The sequence below is a fragment of the Bombus fervidus genome, chromosome 11 (genome assembly GCF_041682495.2).
Source record: "Bombus fervidus isolate BK054 chromosome 11, iyBomFerv1, whole genome shotgun sequence".
NCBI classification, from domain to species: domain Eukaryota; kingdom Metazoa; phylum Arthropoda; class Insecta; order Hymenoptera; family Apidae; genus Bombus; species Bombus fervidus.
This window is the reverse complement of record NC_091527.1, coordinates 1,851,582-1,875,230: the sequence shown is the minus strand read 5'-3', so window position 1 is coordinate 1,875,230 and position 23,649 is coordinate 1,851,582. Positions and strand designations below refer to the sequence as shown.

The 23,649-nt window shown below is 33.0% G+C and overlaps 2 protein-coding genes and 1 long non-coding RNA gene across 5 annotated transcripts in view; 2 read left to right on the top strand and 1 right to left on the bottom strand.

The window, feature by feature from the left end:
• LOC139992113 (uncharacterized) overlaps positions 1-18,184 on the top strand; it is a 109,896-nt gene extending 91,712 nt beyond the window's left edge. For 2 of the 3 annotated variants that reach the window (XM_072012670.1, XM_072012669.1), the window contains 5 exons: positions 6,775-7,047; positions 7,960-8,410; positions 9,644-9,945; positions 12,226-12,481; positions 15,390-18,184. In XM_072012670.1, coding sequence (XP_071868771.1) covers positions 8,150-8,410; positions 9,644-9,945; positions 12,226-12,481; positions 15,390-17,756 — 3,186 coding nt within the window. In that variant the 5' untranslated portion in view covers positions 6,775-7,047; positions 7,960-8,149 and the 3' untranslated portion in view covers positions 17,757-18,184. Of the gene's footprint in view, positions 1-6,774; positions 7,048-7,719; positions 8,411-9,643; positions 9,946-12,225; positions 12,482-15,389 lie in introns of those variants that run through there. The other variant, XM_072012671.1, reaches the window with a different exon arrangement.
• LOC139992124 (uncharacterized) lies at positions 15,425-21,451 on the bottom strand. Its single transcript, XR_011801022.1, has 3 exons — positions 21,321-21,451; positions 15,763-20,533; positions 15,425-15,687 (listed from the first exon to the last, which is right to left on the bottom strand). It is a non-coding gene; the product is annotated as an uncharacterized lncRNA (long non-coding RNA).
• Positions 21,165-23,184, top strand: Trprs (Tryptophanyl-tRNA synthetase). Its single transcript, XM_072012686.1, has 3 exons — positions 21,165-21,607; positions 21,820-22,757; positions 22,860-23,184. Exons 1-3 carry the CDS (start codon positions 21,481-21,483, stop codon positions 23,025-23,027), a joined length of 1,233 nt encoding a protein of 410 aa, XP_071868787.1. The 5' UTR covers positions 21,165-21,480; the 3' UTR covers positions 23,028-23,184.
• Positions 23,185-23,649: the final 465 nt, after the last annotated feature.

Below are 23,649 nucleotides of genomic sequence, written 5' to 3'. Positions count from 1 at the left end.
GACGAAATTCGAGGGGAAAAAAGTAATCGATATAATGCTACTCTGCAACGCTTTGCGGTAATCTCGTTTACAGAATTCTCTGGGCCGTAACCACGCCGTAAAGAAGGAAAAGGCGCTGGCAATAAAAAGGAGAGAAAAAGAAAACGATCCTCGTTAGGATCAGCTAGTAACTGAATTGGATGTTCAATCACAAAGTTGACTATCGAACGTTCCCCATCAAGAGTCAGTTATATTGGAAATCGAAACGATTTCTTGGCTGTGAATCAAAAATTCAGATAAGAGAAAACGATATCCACACCGATTCTCTTGTACTATTAGTCATTCTCAGCGAAGAAATTCGTTTTTTATTCCGATGATTGAATCCGGCCGACGCTTTAATAACGCATAAAAGGCGATCAAGCTGAAAAAAGAACGAAAATTGCGATGACAATGGGCAAGAAAATACGCAATGATGAAGCAATCTGTAATATCTAGACTGTTCTATTATTCTCATTTTTAACACTTATTATATGTTTAAAACAGATGTTTATGTTACATATACTAGATTTTTACTACATATATGTTTGCAACAAATGTTTTGTAACTTCCACATGCATTTTCACATTAGTTTCAAATTATACCAGAGTACTCACAGTAGTCGTATTTTATAACAGTGCTAATGAAATTTCAAAATGTTTTATATAATACACACAATATATCCTTAAGTATTAGGGCTCTTAAAGTAACTGATTCCCTTTATTTTATATATAATATTTTATATAAAATATATTTTATATATAATACTTATTCCTTAGTATCATGACTGACAGAAATTTTCCACTTTAAATGAAGCTCTGACTAACAAACACTTGTCCTCAATGAAAAAAGCATATTTATTTATTATTATATTATTATATTATCATATTTATTTTATTTATGCTCAAGTTGCATAGTTCGCTCGATTTAATAATCGGCTGCGTCCATCGTACTGACCAACGAAAACGGAAGAAACACAAAATCAATCTCTATCATTGAGATTTTCGTGTCATGGAACACGAATAGAGCTCTATAAGATGGACAAAAATTTGCGCGTCTTTTACAAAGTAGAAAGAGGAAGCGCGTCGTTGATATGACACTGAAAAATATCAAATTCTCTCGTCTACGATGAGAGAAAGCTACAAAACCGAACGACGTGACAGAACGCATTAACGTGGCCGCCGAAGCGTAGATTTCCTTTGATATTCTTATGAAGGATAATCGTGACGTTAGGACGATATTAAAAAGTCATCAGTCTCAAAGATATCAGTCTACACGACGTTAAGATATAATGGATTTTCCCGGAAATTGTTAGTGTTTTCAGAATTAGTTTTCCTTTGTAAGTGAGTATTTATAATGATGATGTCTCTTCCTCCTGTGAATTTATATTTTATATAATATGTATCCGCACGAGTTTTAAAAGTATTGCATAATAAGCTGAAACCTAAATACTTTACGTGATAAGAGAAATATATTTGGTTTCACAATTATTGAAGAATTTCGTATTATATATGTCGAGGAATAACTAGTGAGTGGAGAATAAGTATTTTAGTCTGGAATAATGTCAGGTTATAAATAATAGAAATCTATGTCTTATTGTCAATTATTTTAGTAAAATGAATCTGATAATGACATCATTTTAATTGAAAATTTACTGCAACAAGCCGATCTGCAAGATTTATGCATTAAAATATCATTCATTTCTATATCGGATAATTATTGAATGCGTCAAAATTACCTCAAAAATTAAAAAAAAAAAATGAAGATAAGAGGAAGAAATCGAAATTGTAATTGTTATAGATATACTAGTAGTACAGTACTGATAGCATTGTAAAAATTGGTAAATCATCCTTTATTGTTGTCAGCCATACTTGGTAAAATATTTATCTGAAGTAGCATATACCTAGATATACAACATCAATGTGACGATTATTCTTTTATCATCATATACACTTTATTACAACTGTCAGAGTGATTGAAATAACTAATCCACAATTTTTCATGGGAATTTTATATGTCTATCACGGTACATTTTTTACTATCTGAATAATATTTTGTAAAATATTTTGACAAAATCTGGGTTTTCCATATATCTTTCAGTTTAATTTCTCTTTGGTACTAATGCTAATATTAATACCTAATTAACAATTATTATCGAATAAAACGATTACAATTGTGCAGCAACAACAATAATCTTCCAAAGTAGCCTGACTCGAAATATCTTTGTGCAAGATTATGTTACTTACCCTGCTCGAAGTGAATTTAAAGTACTAAAGATATGACCAATTAAATTTCCTTAGAAGGATAATTTCATCAATAGTTTCATTAAAATGGATTAAAAAGCCAGAATCTTTAAGGTGGAAACCAAAGGAGTTCAATCAATTCTTCGTTTTATGAAATTTTCCATTTTCATGCAAGATCGATAAGCAAACGATCCGAGCATCAAAATCCATCTTGTTCGACGAAGAGCTGTTCCAATGATTAAACGACCTCGAACCTTCCATGTAACGCCCACTGAAGCTGCCTTACGGTGCATGAAAAAATAATTTAGAAAGCCAAGAGAGAAAACACGGTATATACGATCGAAGTAGATGAGTAACTTGTCATTCGTGTACTACCCTTATCATCTCCAGATGATTAGTTATATGTATAGTATCTATATCAGAAGAAGTTATATTAGGTTGCATTTGGGGAAATTTTTCCACGAATTTTGAAACAATTGACGTTTTGAATAAATAAGTATAGATATAACTAATAGTTTTTTATACAATAGTTACGCTATTATACAAATTAATATTTTATACAAAATAATAATTACGCTATTAGACAAATAAAAGAAGATGTCCCGTTAGAGAACAAGCAAAGTTTACAGAAACATGTTGAATATTAAAGAACGTCAATGTTGGCTTAACAAGTTCTGGAAAAGTAATTTCAACTTCTCGACTAAACATCAAAGTGAAAGGCTTTAAATTGCAAGTGGTCGAGCTAGAGAAGGGTTGAAATTGAGCTAAAACCGAAACGAATAACCAACTACCGACGATTTACGAAGTAGAAGTTTCGATAAATATGTATTCATGACCTACAAATCCCGCAAAAGTTGTACCGATTGTTATATTGTTTTTTTTTTTCTTTTTTATTTACTAAACATATTTAGCATGACAATATTACATAATACATATCAGAATTATAGGATAAAATGAATTAAGACTTGATTAAAATAAAATGTGATGAAAAGCGTTATAATGAAATAGATTTTACAGTTAAAATTTAATTGTCATTTACCATGAATTTAATTATTAGACTGCGGATATTTGTGCAAATTCGTATGTGATGAATTTTTGAATGAAATTTTGATGAATTGATAATTTTATAAACATAGTATCATTAGAAGAATTTCGGATATGAAAGGGTTAAAAAAATAAAATCTAATAGAGATTCGTTTTATCTACTAAATATTACGACACGTACTGTAGGTATGAATTATGTTACATTTATATTTACAGAAATTAAAATTAATCTAACTCTCGCATTGATCATATTTGTCGATTGATTGTATAAGGTCAGCTGTAAAATCTCTGCTCTATTGATTTTCCTAAATACCATCTATCTCTGAAATTCACACCCATAATTCATTTACGTTTCATTTATCATTATATCGTACATAGGCATGACGATTGCGAAATCAGCGATCCCTTGACAAACGCATTATATTCCCAAGTGAGTACTCGATCAATTAAATAGCACGCTATAGCCATAAAATCGCATTAAAGCATTCAAGAACATCATGCTCGACATAATTACAATGTCCTAGCGCCGAGAAAATGTCACTAATGGACAACAGCCCCATCTGAAAATACGATTTCGCTCTGCCGAATTCATTAAACATTTCCATCGTCGCGGACACAGGGAAAGAAATGGCTGTGCGCGAGGAGAAACGCGTTGAATCGCTCTTATACGGTAATTTTGATGAGCTCAAAAAGTTCTTCTCCCGCTCGAGGTTCGAGCGGTTAACCCGTCGCTGGTCAGTTATCTCTGAAAGCGTTAACACCATCCATATCCGAATTTCAAATTTCAAATAATGGAAAACGTGCGGTCGAATATAATCTACTCCGGCCCGTGTACATGAGGTTCGCCTTTCTTCAACGCTGGACAGGATTTGTTCCATTCGTATCATCCGCACCTAACAGTGTATGCTTCATGTTCAGGTACTACCTAAATATATTTTTCGTCTGAATACGTACACTACTATTGTTTGAATAATTTAAATTCAAGACACATAATTTTTAAGCAATAGTATGATTATAACTCAATAGAGTACGTTTGATGTTCAAAAGCTGGCTAAAACAATTTTCGTTTGTATATGTATGTATGCTATCGCACATAATTGTTCCAAGGACTTCAAAAGTCGACGGATATTAGAATTTAATACACTTATGATTTTTAACGAACAGTGTACATTGGTTTGATAAATAAACAATGTATATTGTCATAATAAAAAATCGTATGTGTTAACAATAGCAGGAAACCTCTATTTAACTTTTATAAAAAGAATGTAGATACTCTCTCACGTTCAATACGGTGTAATTTAATTAAAAAATTACGGATGAAAGAACTTGTATTGATTTTATTATTTATTATTGCTACAGCTATGTATGGCAGAATATTACCATGTGATAAAAAATTAAGCTTTAGAAAATAATATAATTTGCATCTGAAATAAAATATTATAGTCATATTTAAAAATTGTAGAACTATTTTGATATTTTTGAAAGCTTTCTACGTCCGGATAATTTAATTTCTAAAATGTGGTATGTTCTATGTCAGATAAAGAAACTTCTTTCAGATAGACAGGAAGACTGCGATAATTATTGGGACAATGATATTTAAGTTCTTCAATAAGTAATTTCAATTTATAGTTTGTCACTTTTTTATAAAAAATATTATAAATAATAACTTTTACTCATTATTATTTTAATTAATTTAATTATTCTAAGCGAACTGACACACAACCCATTTCTTTTCTTTCAAATCAACGGGAGTATCCCGATATTTATAAGCAATGCAATTTAATATTTAATAATACTACTTATAAGCAATCAATAGTGTATATGTGCGGAAATATCAGAGCTGTGAAAGTGCTTCCGTCCATTTGTCCATCGAGACCGAATAATGAAATTTAGGTCAGTGTAACGATAATTTTATTCATCGAAAACAATTTATTCATGATCGCGTATTTCCTTTCAACGAGGTGAAAAATCACGGTTTTCGTGTTTTGAACTCAATGATTCTAAAGGTGTTACGACCGTTCGCGGAGAGACGCGATCGCAAGGAAAACGCATCAGCGAGAGGCGTAAATTCTCGTTACGATTCGTATAATCGACGCCGCGAATTAGTCGTTCCCCTGTTTCGGTTAAGATAACAGAGGTAGTTGAAATGAATTTAACACTGAATGAACAGGGTTAATATAAACTTGTATATTTAACAATATTCAATATTATAATAAAAACGTCACAAATTATATAGCGATGAATACAATTAATGTGTTACAGAAATTCGACCTGACTTTATGATATCTCTCAATATATTCGTTAGACTTAGCGACTTTAATTTTATTCGTCAGAACCACTCGATGTATGTCGTTAGAATCTTCAAATGAGACTGATTGCCCTTCGATCTTTTCTTTGTCTTCTCTGGGAGACGACCCCCAAGTACGCTCGGGTCACGCCACCGTTCACGCCTATGATCACGTATGCCACCTTCTTTGTGTGGATAAAATAACGGGTCGAAATCAACGTTTCTAGAACTCGATGCTTGATGACAACTATGCGCTTGTCGCTACATTGTATATATTTCGCCAATCCTATAAGACGATCTGTCTGCGACACTGTAGTAATACGAGCGACGGTTAGAGAAACGGTCTATGGTAAGCCTTGTGGCGTAACAAAAGGACTAAACATTTATTACCATTATCCGAGGACCGAGATATAAAATATAATCGATTGATAAAACGTCTAATGAATATGCAAAACGTGAGCGGATAAAAGTTTCCAAGTTATCTGTAACGTTAAAGAACCGAGAATCAAATAAAAGAATTTTCCGATTGTTCGATGGTGCTCGTATTTGCTAGAGCTTCTTCCAAGCTCGATTTAATGTACCCAACAAGCCAATTTTATTCTTCGAATACAATGAAAATTGCTGTTTACCTCTATTTCTATAAGTTTTGTGTTACACATTTTACTATAATCAAGTATTGGAGGAATACGGAAAATACTTTTTTCTTTCTCAGTTTTATTATCGTTTTCTCTTTCTTCAACAGCCAATACTAGACTACGGATGTTTATGCATTTTTATGTTTGTATAAACATAACTAAAGAAATTGAACCTAGATAAAAATTTAGTCCATGTACCAAATACAATATTATAATAAGTTCTCTACTTTGAATATTTTATATACTTTTGCATATTTTATACATTCTGTAGGTTTCGCCATTCTTGAATTTTCCAAATATACATAAACATCCGCGGACTAGTCATTACACATGATATTATACAGTGGCTACAAAACATTCTACCAAGTAATCCTTTTCATATATGTAACGTGTTCTAAAAGCACGATAAATATACGTACTGTATCTATAATTGTTGCATGTAACCGTACGTACCTGATACTTATCAAACAAACGACGTTTCACGGACCGTAAAGAAAACATTCGGTAATATAAGGCAATCGTGTGACAGAATGCGGATGTTTGTCTTCAGGAAGTTCGAGGCATAGGTGATGTCGCGCAAGTCGTAAAAGTCGAAGCCAAACGGTGTGAAAAGAAAACGGGCCAAGGTTGTACATTACCCAAATCGAGCGATTTCCGGCCTTCATTTCCGATGGGAAACGTAGTTCCAAACCGATGCTGATTTCACGAGGAATTTATCGCCAGGACCCTAAATCACACGATTTGAAATAACGACGTTTCTTCTTTAGTGGCGGATGTCAAACTTTTACCATGGCTCCAGAAGATTCCTGTAAAAGCACAAAAGGTTAGTAAAATTGATCGTTACTCTTTTATCTCGAGAACGAAACAGCTTCCAAGTGTAAAATATCGCGTTTATAATTGTTGAAAATTGTGGATCTTTGAAGCCGAAATAATGTTATAGGAACACTAAATTTATTTTGAGGATTAATATTAAAATAATAATATATTTATTTCATGGACGATTCCTCATATATTTATCGATACACACTTGCACGCGTCTCAGCACTTTTTTCCATACCCGACTGTTCCTCGAGTGAACAGTTTACATTCCGTTGTTTTCGAGACGCTGCGCACGCACACATACTGATATTCACATACAAGTATCTCTACTACGCATTTAACCCAGTCCAGCACAGAAAATTATACATATTTCAACAATAATATAGAAATGAGAGTTTTTTAAGAGAATATAAATATCCTACTTAGAAGCTTAACCAAACCTATCAACATCACTTTCTGAAACATTTATTATCTTACTTCTAGAATACGTAATTAGTGTTTAACTTCTGAGAAAGATAGATAAATAGTTGACCAGTTTGGTTTCAATGTGGCTCAAATAGAAGAATTTCTTCCTCTTGGTTTTAGTCTTTAATTACAATTGTCTTTTTAAATTACGAATTTTAGACTTTTAATTATAAACTTAATAGATTTATAGATAACATAATAACATACTAACAAGTTAGTATGTGGAAGCGAAACATGAATAACTTTGCCATTAGCAAACTGTGAATTTTTATGCATTCATAGAAAATTTGAAGGTGCAAAACTAACCGCAGTCTGATCATTAGGTTACATTTTGTTAGAAATTAAAAAATGTCCTGACTTTTTGCGCCGAGTGTGTTCTGAATTTAAATGTCGATGACCCTCGGGGTAGAAAAGAACTCTTCGATAAAATAATATTCGATAAAATTTTTAGAAGACTTCCGCATCGGGCAATACGCCGGAAGTACGAGTTTATTATCGGGCAATTAAAGATTTTCACGAAATTTTCATCGACGTGATCTGGTAATTGCGTCATGTCGTCCTACGAGGGACACGTTTACGAGCGGAATCTCACTTGAAGACGCAGAGCCGAAGGGAAACGCGCGGAAAGCTTCTAAATTACAATGTCAACGCCCGCTACGGACCCGCTGCTGTCCACCGTTTCCGGGGAATTGACGACCGCTCTTATACCGACGGTTACCAAGATCGATACACGGTTGGACGTCAATCCCGTTTCGATGGTTTTGGCGGTGTCGATAGTCTTCATTTTATCACCGATCACCATCGTCGGGAACTCCATTATCCTGGTCGCCTTCTATAAGTACAAAAGGTTACGGACTGCATCCAATTATCTACTAGTCTCTTTGGCCGTCAGCGACTTTGGGGTAAGCCATCAAGTAATTTTAACTATAGCAACCATTGAGACGCGATCGACATCGATGTGTTTTCTTTACTTTTATGTCACTTATTGGCTGAAAACAAATATTAACTCTTTTGAAAATAAGTGATAAATTCACAATATCTTAAAAGAGATTAATTTATACAATTAATATCCTTGGTATTTTTTTAGTGTTCAGAATGGTAACAAAAAAGCACATCTAATTTCCAAATTAAATAGAAAATAGCTTCGATGTAGAATTTATTGACGATATATTGAATTTTGACAAAAAACAGGAAATTTGACTTATCATGTTCTTCGCCTGTAGTATTCAAATATTGTCGATAAAATAATGTTGTTCAATAATAAATTAATTAAATTAAATGACTTAATCAAGTTAAAAATGGAAAATAAAGAATTATAGAGCAATATCGTCAACACTGGGCTTTTATTAGAATCCATTTCAAAGGAGATATCAACATTGAAGTGCCCCATTGTTTCTCGAGATTGATCGTCTAACGGGATATTTTAATTAGTCAGCTAATCAATCAGAAAACGGGACGAGGCGAGATTCTATCCCCGTTGCAACTCGTACGATAGTTCTTCCGCTGCGATTGATGTTGACACGTTTCACTTTTAGTATACAGGGCTACCCAAAATTAATCAATTAAACTCCTTTATATTTTATGTATACGATAAATACAAATAATTTATATAATTTATATGATATAATCGAACACAGACAACATAAACGTAAATCGTGATAATTAAACGTTATCATGGGTGGTTCATAAAAAAATTCAAATCACTCTGGCTCAACATAATAAACGTTTATCGATACGGCACCTTTTCTTATACTTGATCATAGACTATATGAAAACAGAGGTGATCTTACAATCTGATCCTACATCGAAATAGTTTGTCTTGAACAGTTCAACCTAGAAACGGACCACGTATACGTTGTCACCTGCTGCTAATAACCTAAAGCACACTCCGTTATAATACCTCAATATACAGTAACTCACCCTTCTGAATAATTCCTCTTTAGAGAATGTTTGCAATATTACTACTGAAAATGGCTTTGAACTCTGTTTAATTTTACGTTCTACACGAACTGCAAACGTAAACGTTAAGGAACGCTTTGAAACATACGTACGTTTATTATAAAACTTTAATTTTGGCCAATGTCATCATTGCCTAATCATCCAGCATATGCAAATCGGATATTACTTGCACGCAGGTCGGTGTGTTCATGCCCTTTGGGATGCAGCTAGAGTTATCTGGGCTGCCGGAAAATGGCGTTTCCACGTCGTGCATCGTACCATACTGCATCATGATTGCACTGTGCAGCGTGAGCGTGCTGGTGACTGTGGCAATCGCTGTAGACCGGTTGACGTCGCTTGCACAGCCCCTCAGGTACAAGAACATCATCACTCACAGCAGCATCGAGAAGTACATCGCTGTGTTCTGGATCTACGCGATCGTTGTCGGCCTTTCGCCTTTGATCTACGCCAAAATAGCAGGAGAAACTCAACCACACAGGTGAGAGCCGCTTCAATCTTCTTTTAGTTTTAGTTTCATTAATGAACCGATATAGTAAACAATGTAAATGGCAAAAACATTTTTTAGTAGAAATGGTCAAACGGATATAAATTCCATGTGGAAATGTTGTAAGTGATAGAATAAGTTATTTGAGCATGTAGGTCTATCTGTAGGTCTGTTTATGAGCTAATTAGATTGTTTACAAAAGATGAAAGCCTAATATAAAAATAAATACAATAAATTTAAATAATGGAAATAAATGTTATTAACATTAATTTGTAATAATTAATAATTATAAACATTAATTTATTCTTTAGGTAATTCTGTAAAGATGATGAATGCTGAAAATCAATACCGGTCAAGTGGTAGATTATATACGTGGTGAAGAAAACAAATAGATTTATTGTTTTTATTGAAAATCTTCATTTCTGACATTCTATCTCTTACCATTTTGAATTCTCTTTTTTTAATTAAATTCAAATGTTATAGGATTTTCTTATGTTGGAAAAGATTGTAAATTGCATTGTTTATAACATAAAGAATATGTTCATTCGAAGAGTGAAAGTATAAAGGTCAGCGAATAAATAAATGTGTGTTAAAAGTGATGAAAAATTTTTAGAATACAAATTACTAAATAATTGAATTAAAAATGTTGAAAAATTGGTACAAAAATTTTGAAAAATTTTAATGTCTTAATAGTTATTTTTTGTCAACGAAAAGCTTACTCTGAAAGCGCGTAGAATAAGTTTAATTAAATAAAAACGCGGAATTTGTAACTAAATTTCTTTTATTTTATCTAATTAACTTAACTAAGTCTTCCGAGAATCAGAATTTCCTGTGGGTATTGTTATAAATTAAAATTCACGCGGTAGAAACTTTTGCTAATTCTGCACAGCAGTTGAATCCTATTGAACAAACATTTCGAAAATTGCTAAAATCAGATTGCTCACTAGTCACGTTCCTCAAACAACCGATGGAACGAACGAACAGTAGTATAAAACTAGGAAATACAATCATGTGTTCCAATCGAGCCTGCGCCTTTTTCACATTTTGCACCGACAGTGCAAAAAAATAGCAAGGCCAATTTCTGTTCCTGTAAACAAACGTAGTTAATTTTCTACTTCATTTTTTTTTTTTTTTTCTTTTTGCATACTTCGTCGAAACGTAACAAAATGTAAAGTTCATTAAGGATGCATGCGTGCTTTGATTTCCTATTCTGTCTTCATTTTACGTGTTACAATTTTGTAGCTCTACTGTAACATAATATAAAATAGAATAGAAAGATTCTTTCGAATATAAAAATGAAATGTACACAAATTAAATATATGTACACAATCAATTCTATAATAAATTATCAATTGAATTAAGATTTATCACTCTCCTTTTTTTACGCGATGCTTTATTGGGATCGACAATTGGTCCCTGAATTACAACCGTGCCATAATAGGATTACGATGCAGTATGCAGGAAACATATGCATGATTTATAGTAAAAGTCACGGATTGAAGCATGAATTGCATGGTTATCCAACCAATATAGAGTAATGATATTTTAACCGCGCCACGTGTCGTGTTTGCGTTACTATAATAAACGCAATCTAATCTCCTTGTATCCATTAAACATCAAACGATAGATTACATCTACAAAGTTTACATAACCCCGTTAATTTTTTCAAGTAAAGGTAAATAATTATGAAACGTAGTCGAAGAAAGAATTATCTTCCGATCTAATAGTTGAATAAACAAACGTTTTAAAGAAATAGCGATCATCGACCTAAACTCTTAAATCATAGAATTCCAGAACGATCTATACCAAATGGTTAAACTCAATCATTAGCGCGCTACTATCTTAAAATACAGCAGTATCAACACTTCAAATAATCCACATTCTTCTCGAATTTATATTAAGTAATTTATGATTTCTTAAAACTATTCATAGCATTGAAAATCAAAATACCAAGTAGATAAAATCAATCATTAAGACATCACTGTATATTAAACAGGATAGCTGTATCAGTACTTTGAATAATTCACATTTCTTCGAATCTTTAATAAACAACCTAAAATTGCAAATCAGCAAAGCAAATCATTGAAATTAATCATAAAACACTTTCCAAAAAAATTTCGCGGAATTGAAAAGCAGGCCTTAACCTTACCGAAGCACCTGGCACACGTGTAACGAAAATTAACAGGCGCGTGCAGCATCTAATATTCGAATCGACGCAATTATATAACTCGATCGATGAACTAACGAGTGAAATTAATTTGCTTTCTGTCACAGTGGCAACTGCAGGTTCGGTGCAGCGGTGCTCCCTCCAGTAAGGGTGTTCCTGGTAGTGGCAGTATGGGCACCCAGTGCTCTCGTTCTCCTCGGTTGCTACATGTACGTGTATCTGGTGGCACGTGCACACGCACGTGCGATTTACACGGTAGAACTATCGTTCAGACACCAGACGCAGACCCTGGCATTACCGCGTTACGGTCAAACACTAGCAGTCACGGTCGGCGCGTTTCTCATCTTCTGGCTTCCCTTTCAAGTGAGTAGATGGTCTCCGATGCGACCGCACACGGTCACCAGATAGATCTCCATTTGTAATCGAACCACCCTATGCGCGTAAATTCTTATAAATTAGCATTCCTTTCGACGCGCAATGCCAACGTGCGTTGTTTCGCTATTATTACTCTCGTACTACTTGCACATCAGAGTTACGCAACATCATTTCTACTTTACTTGGCATGCATGCTCGTAACGTAACACTGATGTAAAATTTAAGAACGTCATGGTGTGCATGTTAAATACGTACTTCTCCTTAGATTATGTTTCTTTGTATTTTATATTTCTACACTGCGCGTTACACCAAATTTGTAAGTATTTAGACATTTTTAAATTATTGCAAATATATAAAATTACATCAAATGATGTTTCCCAGTCCAATTTTGTCCTCTGATTGTATCTCAAGCAAAATTCAAATTAGTGTATGTCCCCTATGTTGATGAAGACAATAGTTTAACCATTCAATTTTGCATTCTTTCAATCAGATTTTGTGTAATCCCCTAATCAGGTTTTTGTATCTTTTTGCACTTTGTACCTGCATAAGAATTGAAAATTCCATAGGTGCGATTAGTGTATGGTATAATTATGGCTTTATATTTATAAGATGCATGTATCTCAAGGAAGTTATATTTGAAACTGTAATTTAAAATTAATTGAAAATTTTGTTTAGAATACAGCATTTGCCTAGTTGCATAACTTTATGCTGAATATTTTTGTTTGCCTTCATTACACCCTTATTAGTTACTGGGTTTTAATTACTTGAGAAAAAAAACGTTAATTTCCAATTAAAACGCATAATGGGTAGTTTACTTGTCGTAAAAGTTGCAATATAGTATTACTTGTAAACCATAGCCCAGGAAAATACGTATAACGCGAATGATGTAAAAAATTTAATAAGCACTCTACGAAGCCAAATATGAAAGAGAAAAAGTTTCGAAATTAGATCACCAGTTTTTAACTAATATAATAAGAAGCAAACGACGTGACAACTTAGCGTAACATGAACCTAACATGAGCTAGGTAGATTTTGCTACATAATAAATCATAAGTCATAATAAACAGAACAATAATGTTAATAACAAAACAAATATACTAAGATACTCGTTGTATTTTCTAACGTTAAATATAATCTCTGAAATAAATTTGCATCTGTGCATGAACCATCAGCTTGCAAACCAAATTTTTCGTTTTATATTTGCAAAATGAAACCTTTGAGGCACAATTTGTTTGCAATTTTACCGCATCCGAAAACCAATACTTAAACTGTAACTTGGCTCAACCCAGATTATAACAAAAAAAGAATGTGTACTCCTAGGCCAAGAACAAAATTATTTTTTCAAAAAAATATTTCATTTTATGTGTGTAAATTGTAATTTAATTAAGTAATTGATATTTCATTTTTTTATATATAAAAGCAAAAATAAAATAAAGTTAGCTGATAGTAAATTCCGTCCTTGTGTCATTGGTAATCGATTGATGTTGCATGAATTGACGTGGTAATGAGGTTTCCGTAACCTGTCAATCTCCATTCCACGAGGAAAAGTTTCACGAAGAAGGGTGTTGAAAAACGACACAACTTCCGAAATTGTGGTAACGAAAAAGCTGCGGAAATGGGCGTCTTCTAACTGTGAAGAAAAAGAAGTTGAGCTCGAGGAAAGCTCTTGGAAAAGTGTTCTAAATAACCTACTACTTTTTTATCGTTAAAAGAACAGCTCTTAAGAGGACACTAATTATAAACAATTTCATTGGATGACAAAACTAATACATACGAGTAAAGCGATTTTAGCGATTTTTCCTCTTAGTTCTGTGAAAATACGTCGCGATAAATTAATCGAATAAACTTTGTTCAAGACAATTTTACGAATTTTTAATTTATCGTTCAATTTGTCACTCCAGTGGTAGAAGCGTCATTCATTTATAAAAAGCTACAAAGCGTTTACAAATATAGGAAAATCTTTTATATATCCCCACCTCAATAAAAAAAATTTAAACTTTTCAAAGAATTGTCAACTGCAACTTATTTGTTAAAATATGTATCAATAAAAAAGATCTTTGTCGGTAACTATTTATATGCATTTAATCTTAAAGTCAAAATGACCAATACAATCATATAATAAAAAAATAATTGTTAATGATTTAATAACAATTAATGCAGAAGTAATGTGATAATTGTTACAGAATTTTTTAGATCCTCGAGATTAGTAGATACGTAACACATTAATAGTGTTATTAGTATTTATATAAGTAGAATCAGGCTAAATAAAGACTTTGCCATCGGAAAAAATTATGCGTCTTTTTTCAATCATGTATCTGGAACGACATACTAATAATGTCCTATATAACTTCTTCAAATCCTATGTAAAGATAAAATTCACCAAAATTCAAATACATATAGATTTTAGTTTCATACACAATCTACTAACTTTCATTAACAAAGATCAAGAGAAATAATTCCCATTTTAGTTCACGTATTACATGGACACATTTATAACGATGTAGCTCAAGCGTATTATTCAAGCTTTGAATGTTATAAATACATTAACGTAATCTATATAGATCAAGTGAACAGGAGGAACATACATCTATGAAGATAATGACAAAATCTTCTGAAGTTTGGCCAATGTTTTTTAATCTTACATTTTGCCTCAATATATTCTCCTCTCTTATATTATACATCATCTTAAATTTGAGAAATATTGGAGAAACTTTATCGTATAAATTATAAAGAACATCAATTGAAAGAAAATTTAACATAAACTGCTTTAACTACTTCCCATTTCCTCGTTGATCCTTTCACACGACATAGATCAGAACCCTCCCATAAGATCAAATAACAAAGACCGAAGCAGACCGAAATTACCTTCTTAACATAAGGTAAATTTGCTTTACAGACCTGCATGCTGCTGGATATTTTTTGCGGTACCAACATTCTTACCAAATGGGCGGTCGTATGGCTTGGACTGCCCATTATGGCGCACAGTGGCGTGAATCCATGGATTTACGCTTTCCATCACGGCGAAATGAGGGTTGCAGCGGGTAAGATTACCGAGGGGCTGGTTGCTTTGTTCGGAATGACACCCAACCGTTACGGTTGCTCACCAATGAGACGTGGTTCCAATACGAATATGGAATTAGCCGAGGTGAACAACAGCAACGATGGTAGAAGGCATCCTGTGGAAGATTGTTTCGCTACAAAACAAAACAAAACTTTATACACAAGCAGGCGAGGCCTGGAAGTGTCAGGAAAGCACACAGACATCTCACCAGAAAGGAACATGGATCATACGTCTTCTGAGAGTAGACAAGCAGATATCGTCGAGGAGAATATCCACGATCTCACGAAAATGCTTGATCTAAAGTACATCATCGATCGGAATCACATGATCGACTCAAATCACAATATCGACAAGATCAAAAATCTGAAGTATCTTCTGGATCCAACGTTCAATAAAATTAGACACCTGAGAAGATTGAATCACAAGAGGCTCACTAGTAAGAATTTTTCGAAGGCGTCGGAACCGAAGTTCATCTCCTATCAGAATTTAAAGAGCGACGTAACGTTGAATCGCAAAGTATTGCAAATGAATACTATGTCGGATCCCGTGCTAAGCGCTAACAGTCCCATAGTGCAAACGAAATATTTCCACAGTCCTATCAATTGCAAAAGAAGAAATTCGAATCTTTGTTCGATGTCTGATCCTAATATCAAATCGGCGACCGCAATCTCTTCAGAGGTGAATCTTCGACTTCCTACCGGTGGAAATACCACCGAAGCTCATAGATACTCTGTACAGAATTTGGATCACAATAATAAGTATGAGGGTGGATTGGCTAAACACGTTATGCTATCTCGACAATTGGAGAATCAGAAGCGACTTCAAATTTATCCACGACCGCGGTTGAAGATTAATAGTCCCTTCGATCGGAACAGTCCGAATCTAAACCTCAGACTTCAGAACAATTACACGCCGCCATCCACCCCGGATAGTACGAGGTCGAGCTTGTTGGATAGCCCAAGGCAGAAGACGTCTCCGAAGCACATAACAATTACTTCTAACAAATTAGCCAATCTTGTTCATGTGGATAATACTCCGAGGTACTTGGAGCCCAGAACAGATCCAGCTTCCAAAGTATTACAAATGCGAAGGAACATGGAAATACTGAAACATTCCGAATCGATCAATACCATCGAACCGATGACGCACGTAAGATTGTTAGAGCCTTACAGAGTCATGGAGAGTCTGGCAGTACCGACAATACACTCGGAACCACCGAGTCCCATAGATCCACTTCCTCTTGCTTCTCTACAAGAAGAAGACACGAAGAACTCTGAAACATCGAAGCCTTCCATTAGTATCGATTGCTTAAAATCTCCGATGGGTAATAGGAGGAGTCCAGTTAGACACTCAGACCCTGTGATACCATCCGTCTTGTTGAATATTGAAGATTATAGCGAAGACCGCGAATCAATTAATAACAAATCTAGTCACGATAGTTCCTCAAATAATATGGTATCGTCGGGTCAAATAGCACCGATAGAACCCATCGATCTATTCGAAGCCTTGTTGAAAAACACAGAAAGATGTCGAGAAGGAAGATTACCAGACCCGATCTTCGCTGAGCACGATTCGACGAGATTCAGCTCGAGAAGACCCTCGGACTCGAAGTGGTCAGAGTCGTCGAGAAGCCAAGAGATCCTGTCCAACGTAGTCACCGAACATCAGGCGTTCCCTTCGTCCTACTCGGTGAACAATTTTCAGGTCTGTAACAGTGGCAGCGATCTCAACGATCTGACGTCCCTCGATCCATTTATGTGTCCGGACGCCTTGACATCGTCGTTACGCGAGTCGTTCTTTAGCGCTCCATCCGTACCTGATTCAGAAATCTTCACATCGTTCGAAGAAAATGAAGAATTCACGCCTGATTCCGAACACAATCTGTCTCCTTATAATTCCAGATCGACGATCAATTTGAAAAAGCCAGCGATCGAGAACGATCTCCAAAGCAAGTCCATGGAGTCTATGTTTCGAAACGGTTGTCTATCGACGAAATCGTGTGCGATTTTGAGATTAGAGCCCTCTTTACATCGAAATAGATTGCGCGTCAAACCAGGAGTGGACTATATCCTAAAGGATATGTCTATTAAGAATTCACATTTGGCCCCGCTCGCCTCACCGACACCTACAGAAATCTGCACTCCTACCATTGAGCTCGTTTCGGAAATAAAAGGTGACAGTGGTGTCGGTGTCAGAGTATAGATTTATTGTGGATGCTTCGAAGCAGTTGGTGAATAGAATTAATCGTTTGTTCAGACAAACATGGTGAAATAAAACAAGAAACCTTTGCTTAGAATTGTTTTTCGATCGCGATGTTCTGCTCGTCGAATTGGGATTTTTACAGTATACATACCATGTTGGATAATGATACGATTACACGTCTGTATTTTTATAATAGCCTGATGCCTGCATGGAGAAATTATTCTGTCTATCTTATTCTAACGAGACATACTGAGACGTAGGTTATCGTGAAATAATGGAATCGAACTTTCAAGCTGGACTGTGATAGTACGACGTGTCTTTAGCGAGATCATAGAACGATCACGTGAGAGAGGAAATTCTATAATTGTTTGACGATAATTAATCCTTCAACTCCTAAGAATAGTTACAATAATCGTTTGGACAGAATGCTTCAAGGAAACGAAAACTTATTAATTTATTAAGGAACTGCTCCGAATAATTTTATCTGACTTTAATCTAAGGAGTCCTAGGATTAAATTCGTTATATAAATTTGTAATATATTACATGATTCACATTGACATACTTATGTTAATATAAATAAAAAAAATTCAAAGCGTAAAATGTCAAAGGAGGAACATTGATGAATAATGTATAATTGATTAAATTAATCATCTACTGATAATATCTGATGATAGCGAGATCGCTATTGGAAAAGCAACGATGGTTCGATTTGTATTTATAGATACCCTTTAAAACGTACGTCATATTGATTATATTTATCAGATTTTGCCTCGCTAATGGCGGTTGACTTGGCCAATACTTAAACGTATTTCAGCGTTATTCAAACGTTACCCGAAACACTGTGCCAAGCGGATTGCGCAAGATTTACAAACCTTTCCTTTTTCCTAGAACAAGTAAATGAAGACAGTGAACTACAATTACCGTTTATGTATGTACCTGATTAAAAATTTGCAAGCGAACAAAAGTTTTTCTGACGAAATATCGATGGATAACGTTTTTTTTTGCACAGCCAATAAGATCTGTCTCACTTATGCCATATTTAAATTCCACTTCATACTTCCATTTTCTCTTTCGACTAGTTACTTAATCATATCCAATTTTAATTAATTTAACGCACATGATTAACAGTTCAAGATGATGAAACATACTGTTATGTATTATATAAAATTTAAATCAACCTCGTTCCGATCCTCACAAAATTCTAAGCAACCTGATTATCGGCATTTTAGAGGCAAATACACGATAAAATGATCCTCTGTAACAATGCTCAGAGAATGTAGATATTTTAGCATTTTAGTAAAGAAAAAGTAACGTGAAAAAATCGTTGTTTCGCTGTTTACGCGAGAAAAGATAAAGCAGAAAGCAAGAATCATCTTAGATCCAATGTAATTTATTTAAGAGTATTGTACAGTAGAGAGAACGTAAGGACCAAAAATTTTCAATATACGAACTCTAATATGGATGTCGTCAGCTCTCGACTTAGTAGCTTGTAATTATACAATAAGACATCATCTACATAATCGATTCTTTCCTTTTATAATGTCTCGTGTTAATCACATAGTCTGGTAGTCTGACATTTGAATTGATTTATGAGTATCTATCAAAATCTAATTTTTATATCGCGTCGCTATAAAAAGTCGCTTCACTAGTTCGGATTCCTAAAAAAGAAAAGAAGGAAATTATCTCGGGACTTACATCGTCCTCTCAACTATTCACAATGCCAATGAAATATTGAAACTACTTTTATATACATATAAGTTCACAAGAAGATTCTTCGTGAGACAAAGTTATTTTTGTCATACATCTGCGATATTTTTTAAAACAGATTCTCCCCTACCCTACTCGCTTGAGTGTATGTGCGCGCAAATATTACTTATACATACTATTGATCATATAGAAAGCGAAACACCCTATTTTTCAGTTCAATGAATAATACAGATGTATGTAATAGTGAAGATATTTCTCAAACGGAAACTAATTCAACAGTATGAGTTTAACTTCATGAGGACATCCTAGAAAACTTGGAAGAGATCGTTGATAGAAGTGAATTTTGAAAATTACGTATTTTGTATAAATGTTCACTATTTTCAGTAGCTTATAATAACTCAAAACAATTAAGGAATTACCTCGTGAAATTATTTTACTATTTAATGATACTTGTTTTTTAAAACAAAAATTCAATAGCGTATACATTAGACATTCGATAAAAATATGACTAAAGATATTATAAAAACGCAATGCTCTAATTGTTTTGAGTAATATATATTTGTAAAATAGATAGGAACAGGCTAATAATTTTATAAAAAAACATGATTTTATGATTCATAAATTCTTCGTATTTCGTTTCTACGAATTCTATTTGCATTCTATGCTCATCGGCATATTTTTAAGTGTCCTGTATAGCTGAATTTATTACATTCTCAACAAATTTCACATCATATTATATGGAAAGTTATAAAATATGATTTACTACCTGTCTCGCGGATGTCTGAATTCAGATTTTCTTTTTAGTACAATGCAAAGAAATCTCTAAAAGTAAACGGTAACGCTTCACTGTGTTAACGACTGCAAACGATGTACAATCAAGTTTTTAATTATACGTACAGTAGTAAAAACAGATTTCATAGTTTTAGTTCCTTAACGACGATTCGTTCTATGAAGTGTCTTCCATTTGTATAAATCATGGAGGAACAAACGAATGAAAATCTTGGTTCATTCTTGTATGCTTGATTTTAAGTTATAGATTAATATCGCTCTATAATACATACTGGAAGTTCTGTACAAATAAAAGAACATTTGTCAAAATGAGAGGCACTGATATATTTTTATGAAAAAACATTTTATCGTTCTTTGTAAATACCGAAATATTCAAATAAAAAACAGAATCACAAATTGCAAATTTACATGAAACTGATGAAAAGAATATACGTTACTATATTGTCCAGTTGTTAACAACAAATCCTATAACATTCATTTTATCCATAAACATCTGTAACACATTATCGTCAAATTATTATTTATATTTACATATTTTAGAACAAAATTAATTTTCAGATAATTTTAAACAGAAAAATTACAAAAGCTAACGCTATAATTTGTTTTAGATTCATTATAATTCGCAATATAACATAATACATATGTTTTTGTATATACCCAAAAGATATAATACATTAACTAGACAAGACTCACTAGATGTAATAAGTTATCCTACAGTTTAATTGTATATTGAAATAATAAAATAATTGTAAAATCAAAGTTTTTATGTAGATTATAACTAATAGCTAATTTCAATAGAAAACATTAATACATTAAATGATTTAATAATAAAGGAGATCATTATTTATTTGAATTTATCACCGTGAGATGACGTTAGTATTTCAAATACATAGTTCAAAATACAATATCAAACTTACTATATTGACAGATAATTTGTTAGATAATTCAAACCTCACAAAAACAATTATAATTAAATTTAAATATATTCTAATAAAAATTAATAAATATAATACTTATAATCAACTGTATATGATGCAACTGCAGAAAAAATTACTGAAATTTCTTACCTTGAATGTACAAATGCGTGCGCAGGAAACATAGCATGCGGAGACTGACATAACCCTGTTGATTTGTAACCAACTCTGCGTTGCATATGATATATCTTTCTCCTAGGAATCTTTGCACGATCGTACTTAAAAGTCGGAAAATAATTAAATATAAAGAAAAATGACAGCGAAAGAAATTGAAATTGACACGTCAACGTTAAATGGGAAAGCGGATGAGGAGGATATTGTGACACCTTGGAATGTTGCAACTAAAAACGAGACTGGAATTGATTATGATAAGCTTATTAGTGAGTTCCATAGAAAATATCTTTCATAAAAATCTTTGAAAAGTATTTTTGTCATATAAAATAAAATAATATACTGTTGCTTTATTATCTCCATTTCATAGATTATAAAGACTTCCCATTTTTTGAAAGAGGACAAAGATAACATGCATATGTGAATATACACATTAGCTTATAATTTCACTTTTTCAAAAGATTTCTCTCTGTTATTATAGAAAGATTTGGAAGTTCCAAAATTGATGGAGAACTATTAGCGAGATTTGAGAAAATCACAGGACAGAAACCACATCATTTTCTTAGAAGAGGAATATTCTTCTCTCATCGAGATATGAATACTATCTTAAATCTTTATGAACAAGGAAAACCTTTTTACCTTTATACTGGTAGAGGACCCAGTTCAGATTCTATACACTTAGGACATCTTATACCATTTATGTTTTGTAAATGGCTTCAAGAAGTATTTCGTGTTCCATTAGTCATACAACTAACTGATGATGAGAAAGCAATATGGAAGAACATAAAAATAGAAGATGCGATTAAATTGGCCTATAATAATGCAAAAGACATTATTGCTCTTGGATTTAAACCAGAAAATACATTTATTTTTTCTAATTTAGAACATATTGGAAATAATCCTGCATTTTATCAGAATATGATCAGAATACAAAGAAGTGTTACATTTAATCAAGTGAAAGGCATTTTTGGATTTGGAGACAGTGATCCTATTGGAAAAATCTCATTTCCGCCAACTCAAGCTGCTCCAGCAATTTCTGGAACTTTTCCTTTTATTTTTAAGGATGCAAAAGTTAATTGTTTAATACCATGTGCTATAGATCAAGACCCCTACTTTAGAATGACAAGAGATGTTGCACCAAAAATTGGCTATCCAAAACCAGCCCTGTTACATTCTATGTTCTTTCCAGCTTTACAAGGCTCTAAAACAAAAATGTCAGCTAGTGATAACAATACTGCAATATTTTTGACAGACACTGCTAAACAAATAAAGAATAAAATTAACAAGCATGCATTCTCAGGAGGACAAGCTACTATTGAAGAACACAGACAATTAGGAGGCAATTGTGATATTGATATATCATATCAGTGGTTACGATTCTTCCTAGAGGATGATGAAAAATTAGAACAACTTAGAAAAGTAAGTTTAGTAAAAATTAAAATGTATTCCTTAGTATTAATAAATATAAGAATATATATATATATTTATATATGTATATAATAATAATATATAAACTTTCAGGGTTATACTAGTGGAGAAATTTTAACAGGAGAACTTAAAAAAGAATTAATTGAAGTGTTACAGCCTTTAGTAGCTGCACATCAGGAAGCTAGGAATAAATTAACAGATGAAATAGTAAAACAATATATGATTCCTAGGGATCTTGGTTTTGTGGCAAATATAAAATAGTTAGATGCAAACTGCTTATTATGTATATAAAACACATAGGAATACTTTCATAAGTTTATTTAATTTTATTTATTTTAGGAGCACAAATAATTTTTTCTTTAAGAAAATTATTTTTTATGTCATGATGGTAATGGATTAAATTGCTTTTATAAAAATACGTACTTTGTATTTGCATTTACAGTCCTTACTTACATATAAGTAAGAATTATATATATGTTATATATAAGTATGAATTATAAATATGTAAAAAATATATTTCATTATATTTTTAAATATTTAGATACTATTTGCATAATGATTATGCAAGATGAGTTTCACTAGAAATCCCAAAGCAGAAACCGTCGACCTGATATTATTGCGACATCGAAAACCGATATCATCTGTGTTGTGTATATATGTTTCATTTGAAATCGTTCTTATTTTCACATTCTTATTTCCAATTCTCATGTATGCAAACATACAGTGATCAGGCCAATGACGACATTTCCTTTTGAGGCCTCTAGCGAGGGAAACATCCTATATATTAGGATATGCGTAAAAAGAACAGTATAAAAAACAAATTTAAATATAGAAAGAATGAATTTAAATGTATATTATATATTATACGTTTAAATTAGTTTAT

Coding starts and splice junctions, on each gene's coding strand:
- Trprs (XM_072012686.1), top strand. CDS start 21,481: ATGACAGCGAAAGAAATTGAAATTGACACGTCAACGTTAAATGGGAAA. Junction 21,608..21,819: donor TGATTATGATAAGCTTATTA/GTGAGTTCCATA, acceptor CTGTTATTATAG/AAAGATTTGGAAGTTCCAAA. Junction 22,758..22,859: donor AATTAGAACAACTTAGAAAA/GTAAGTTTAGTA, acceptor ATAAACTTTCAG/GGTTATACTAGTGGAGAAAT.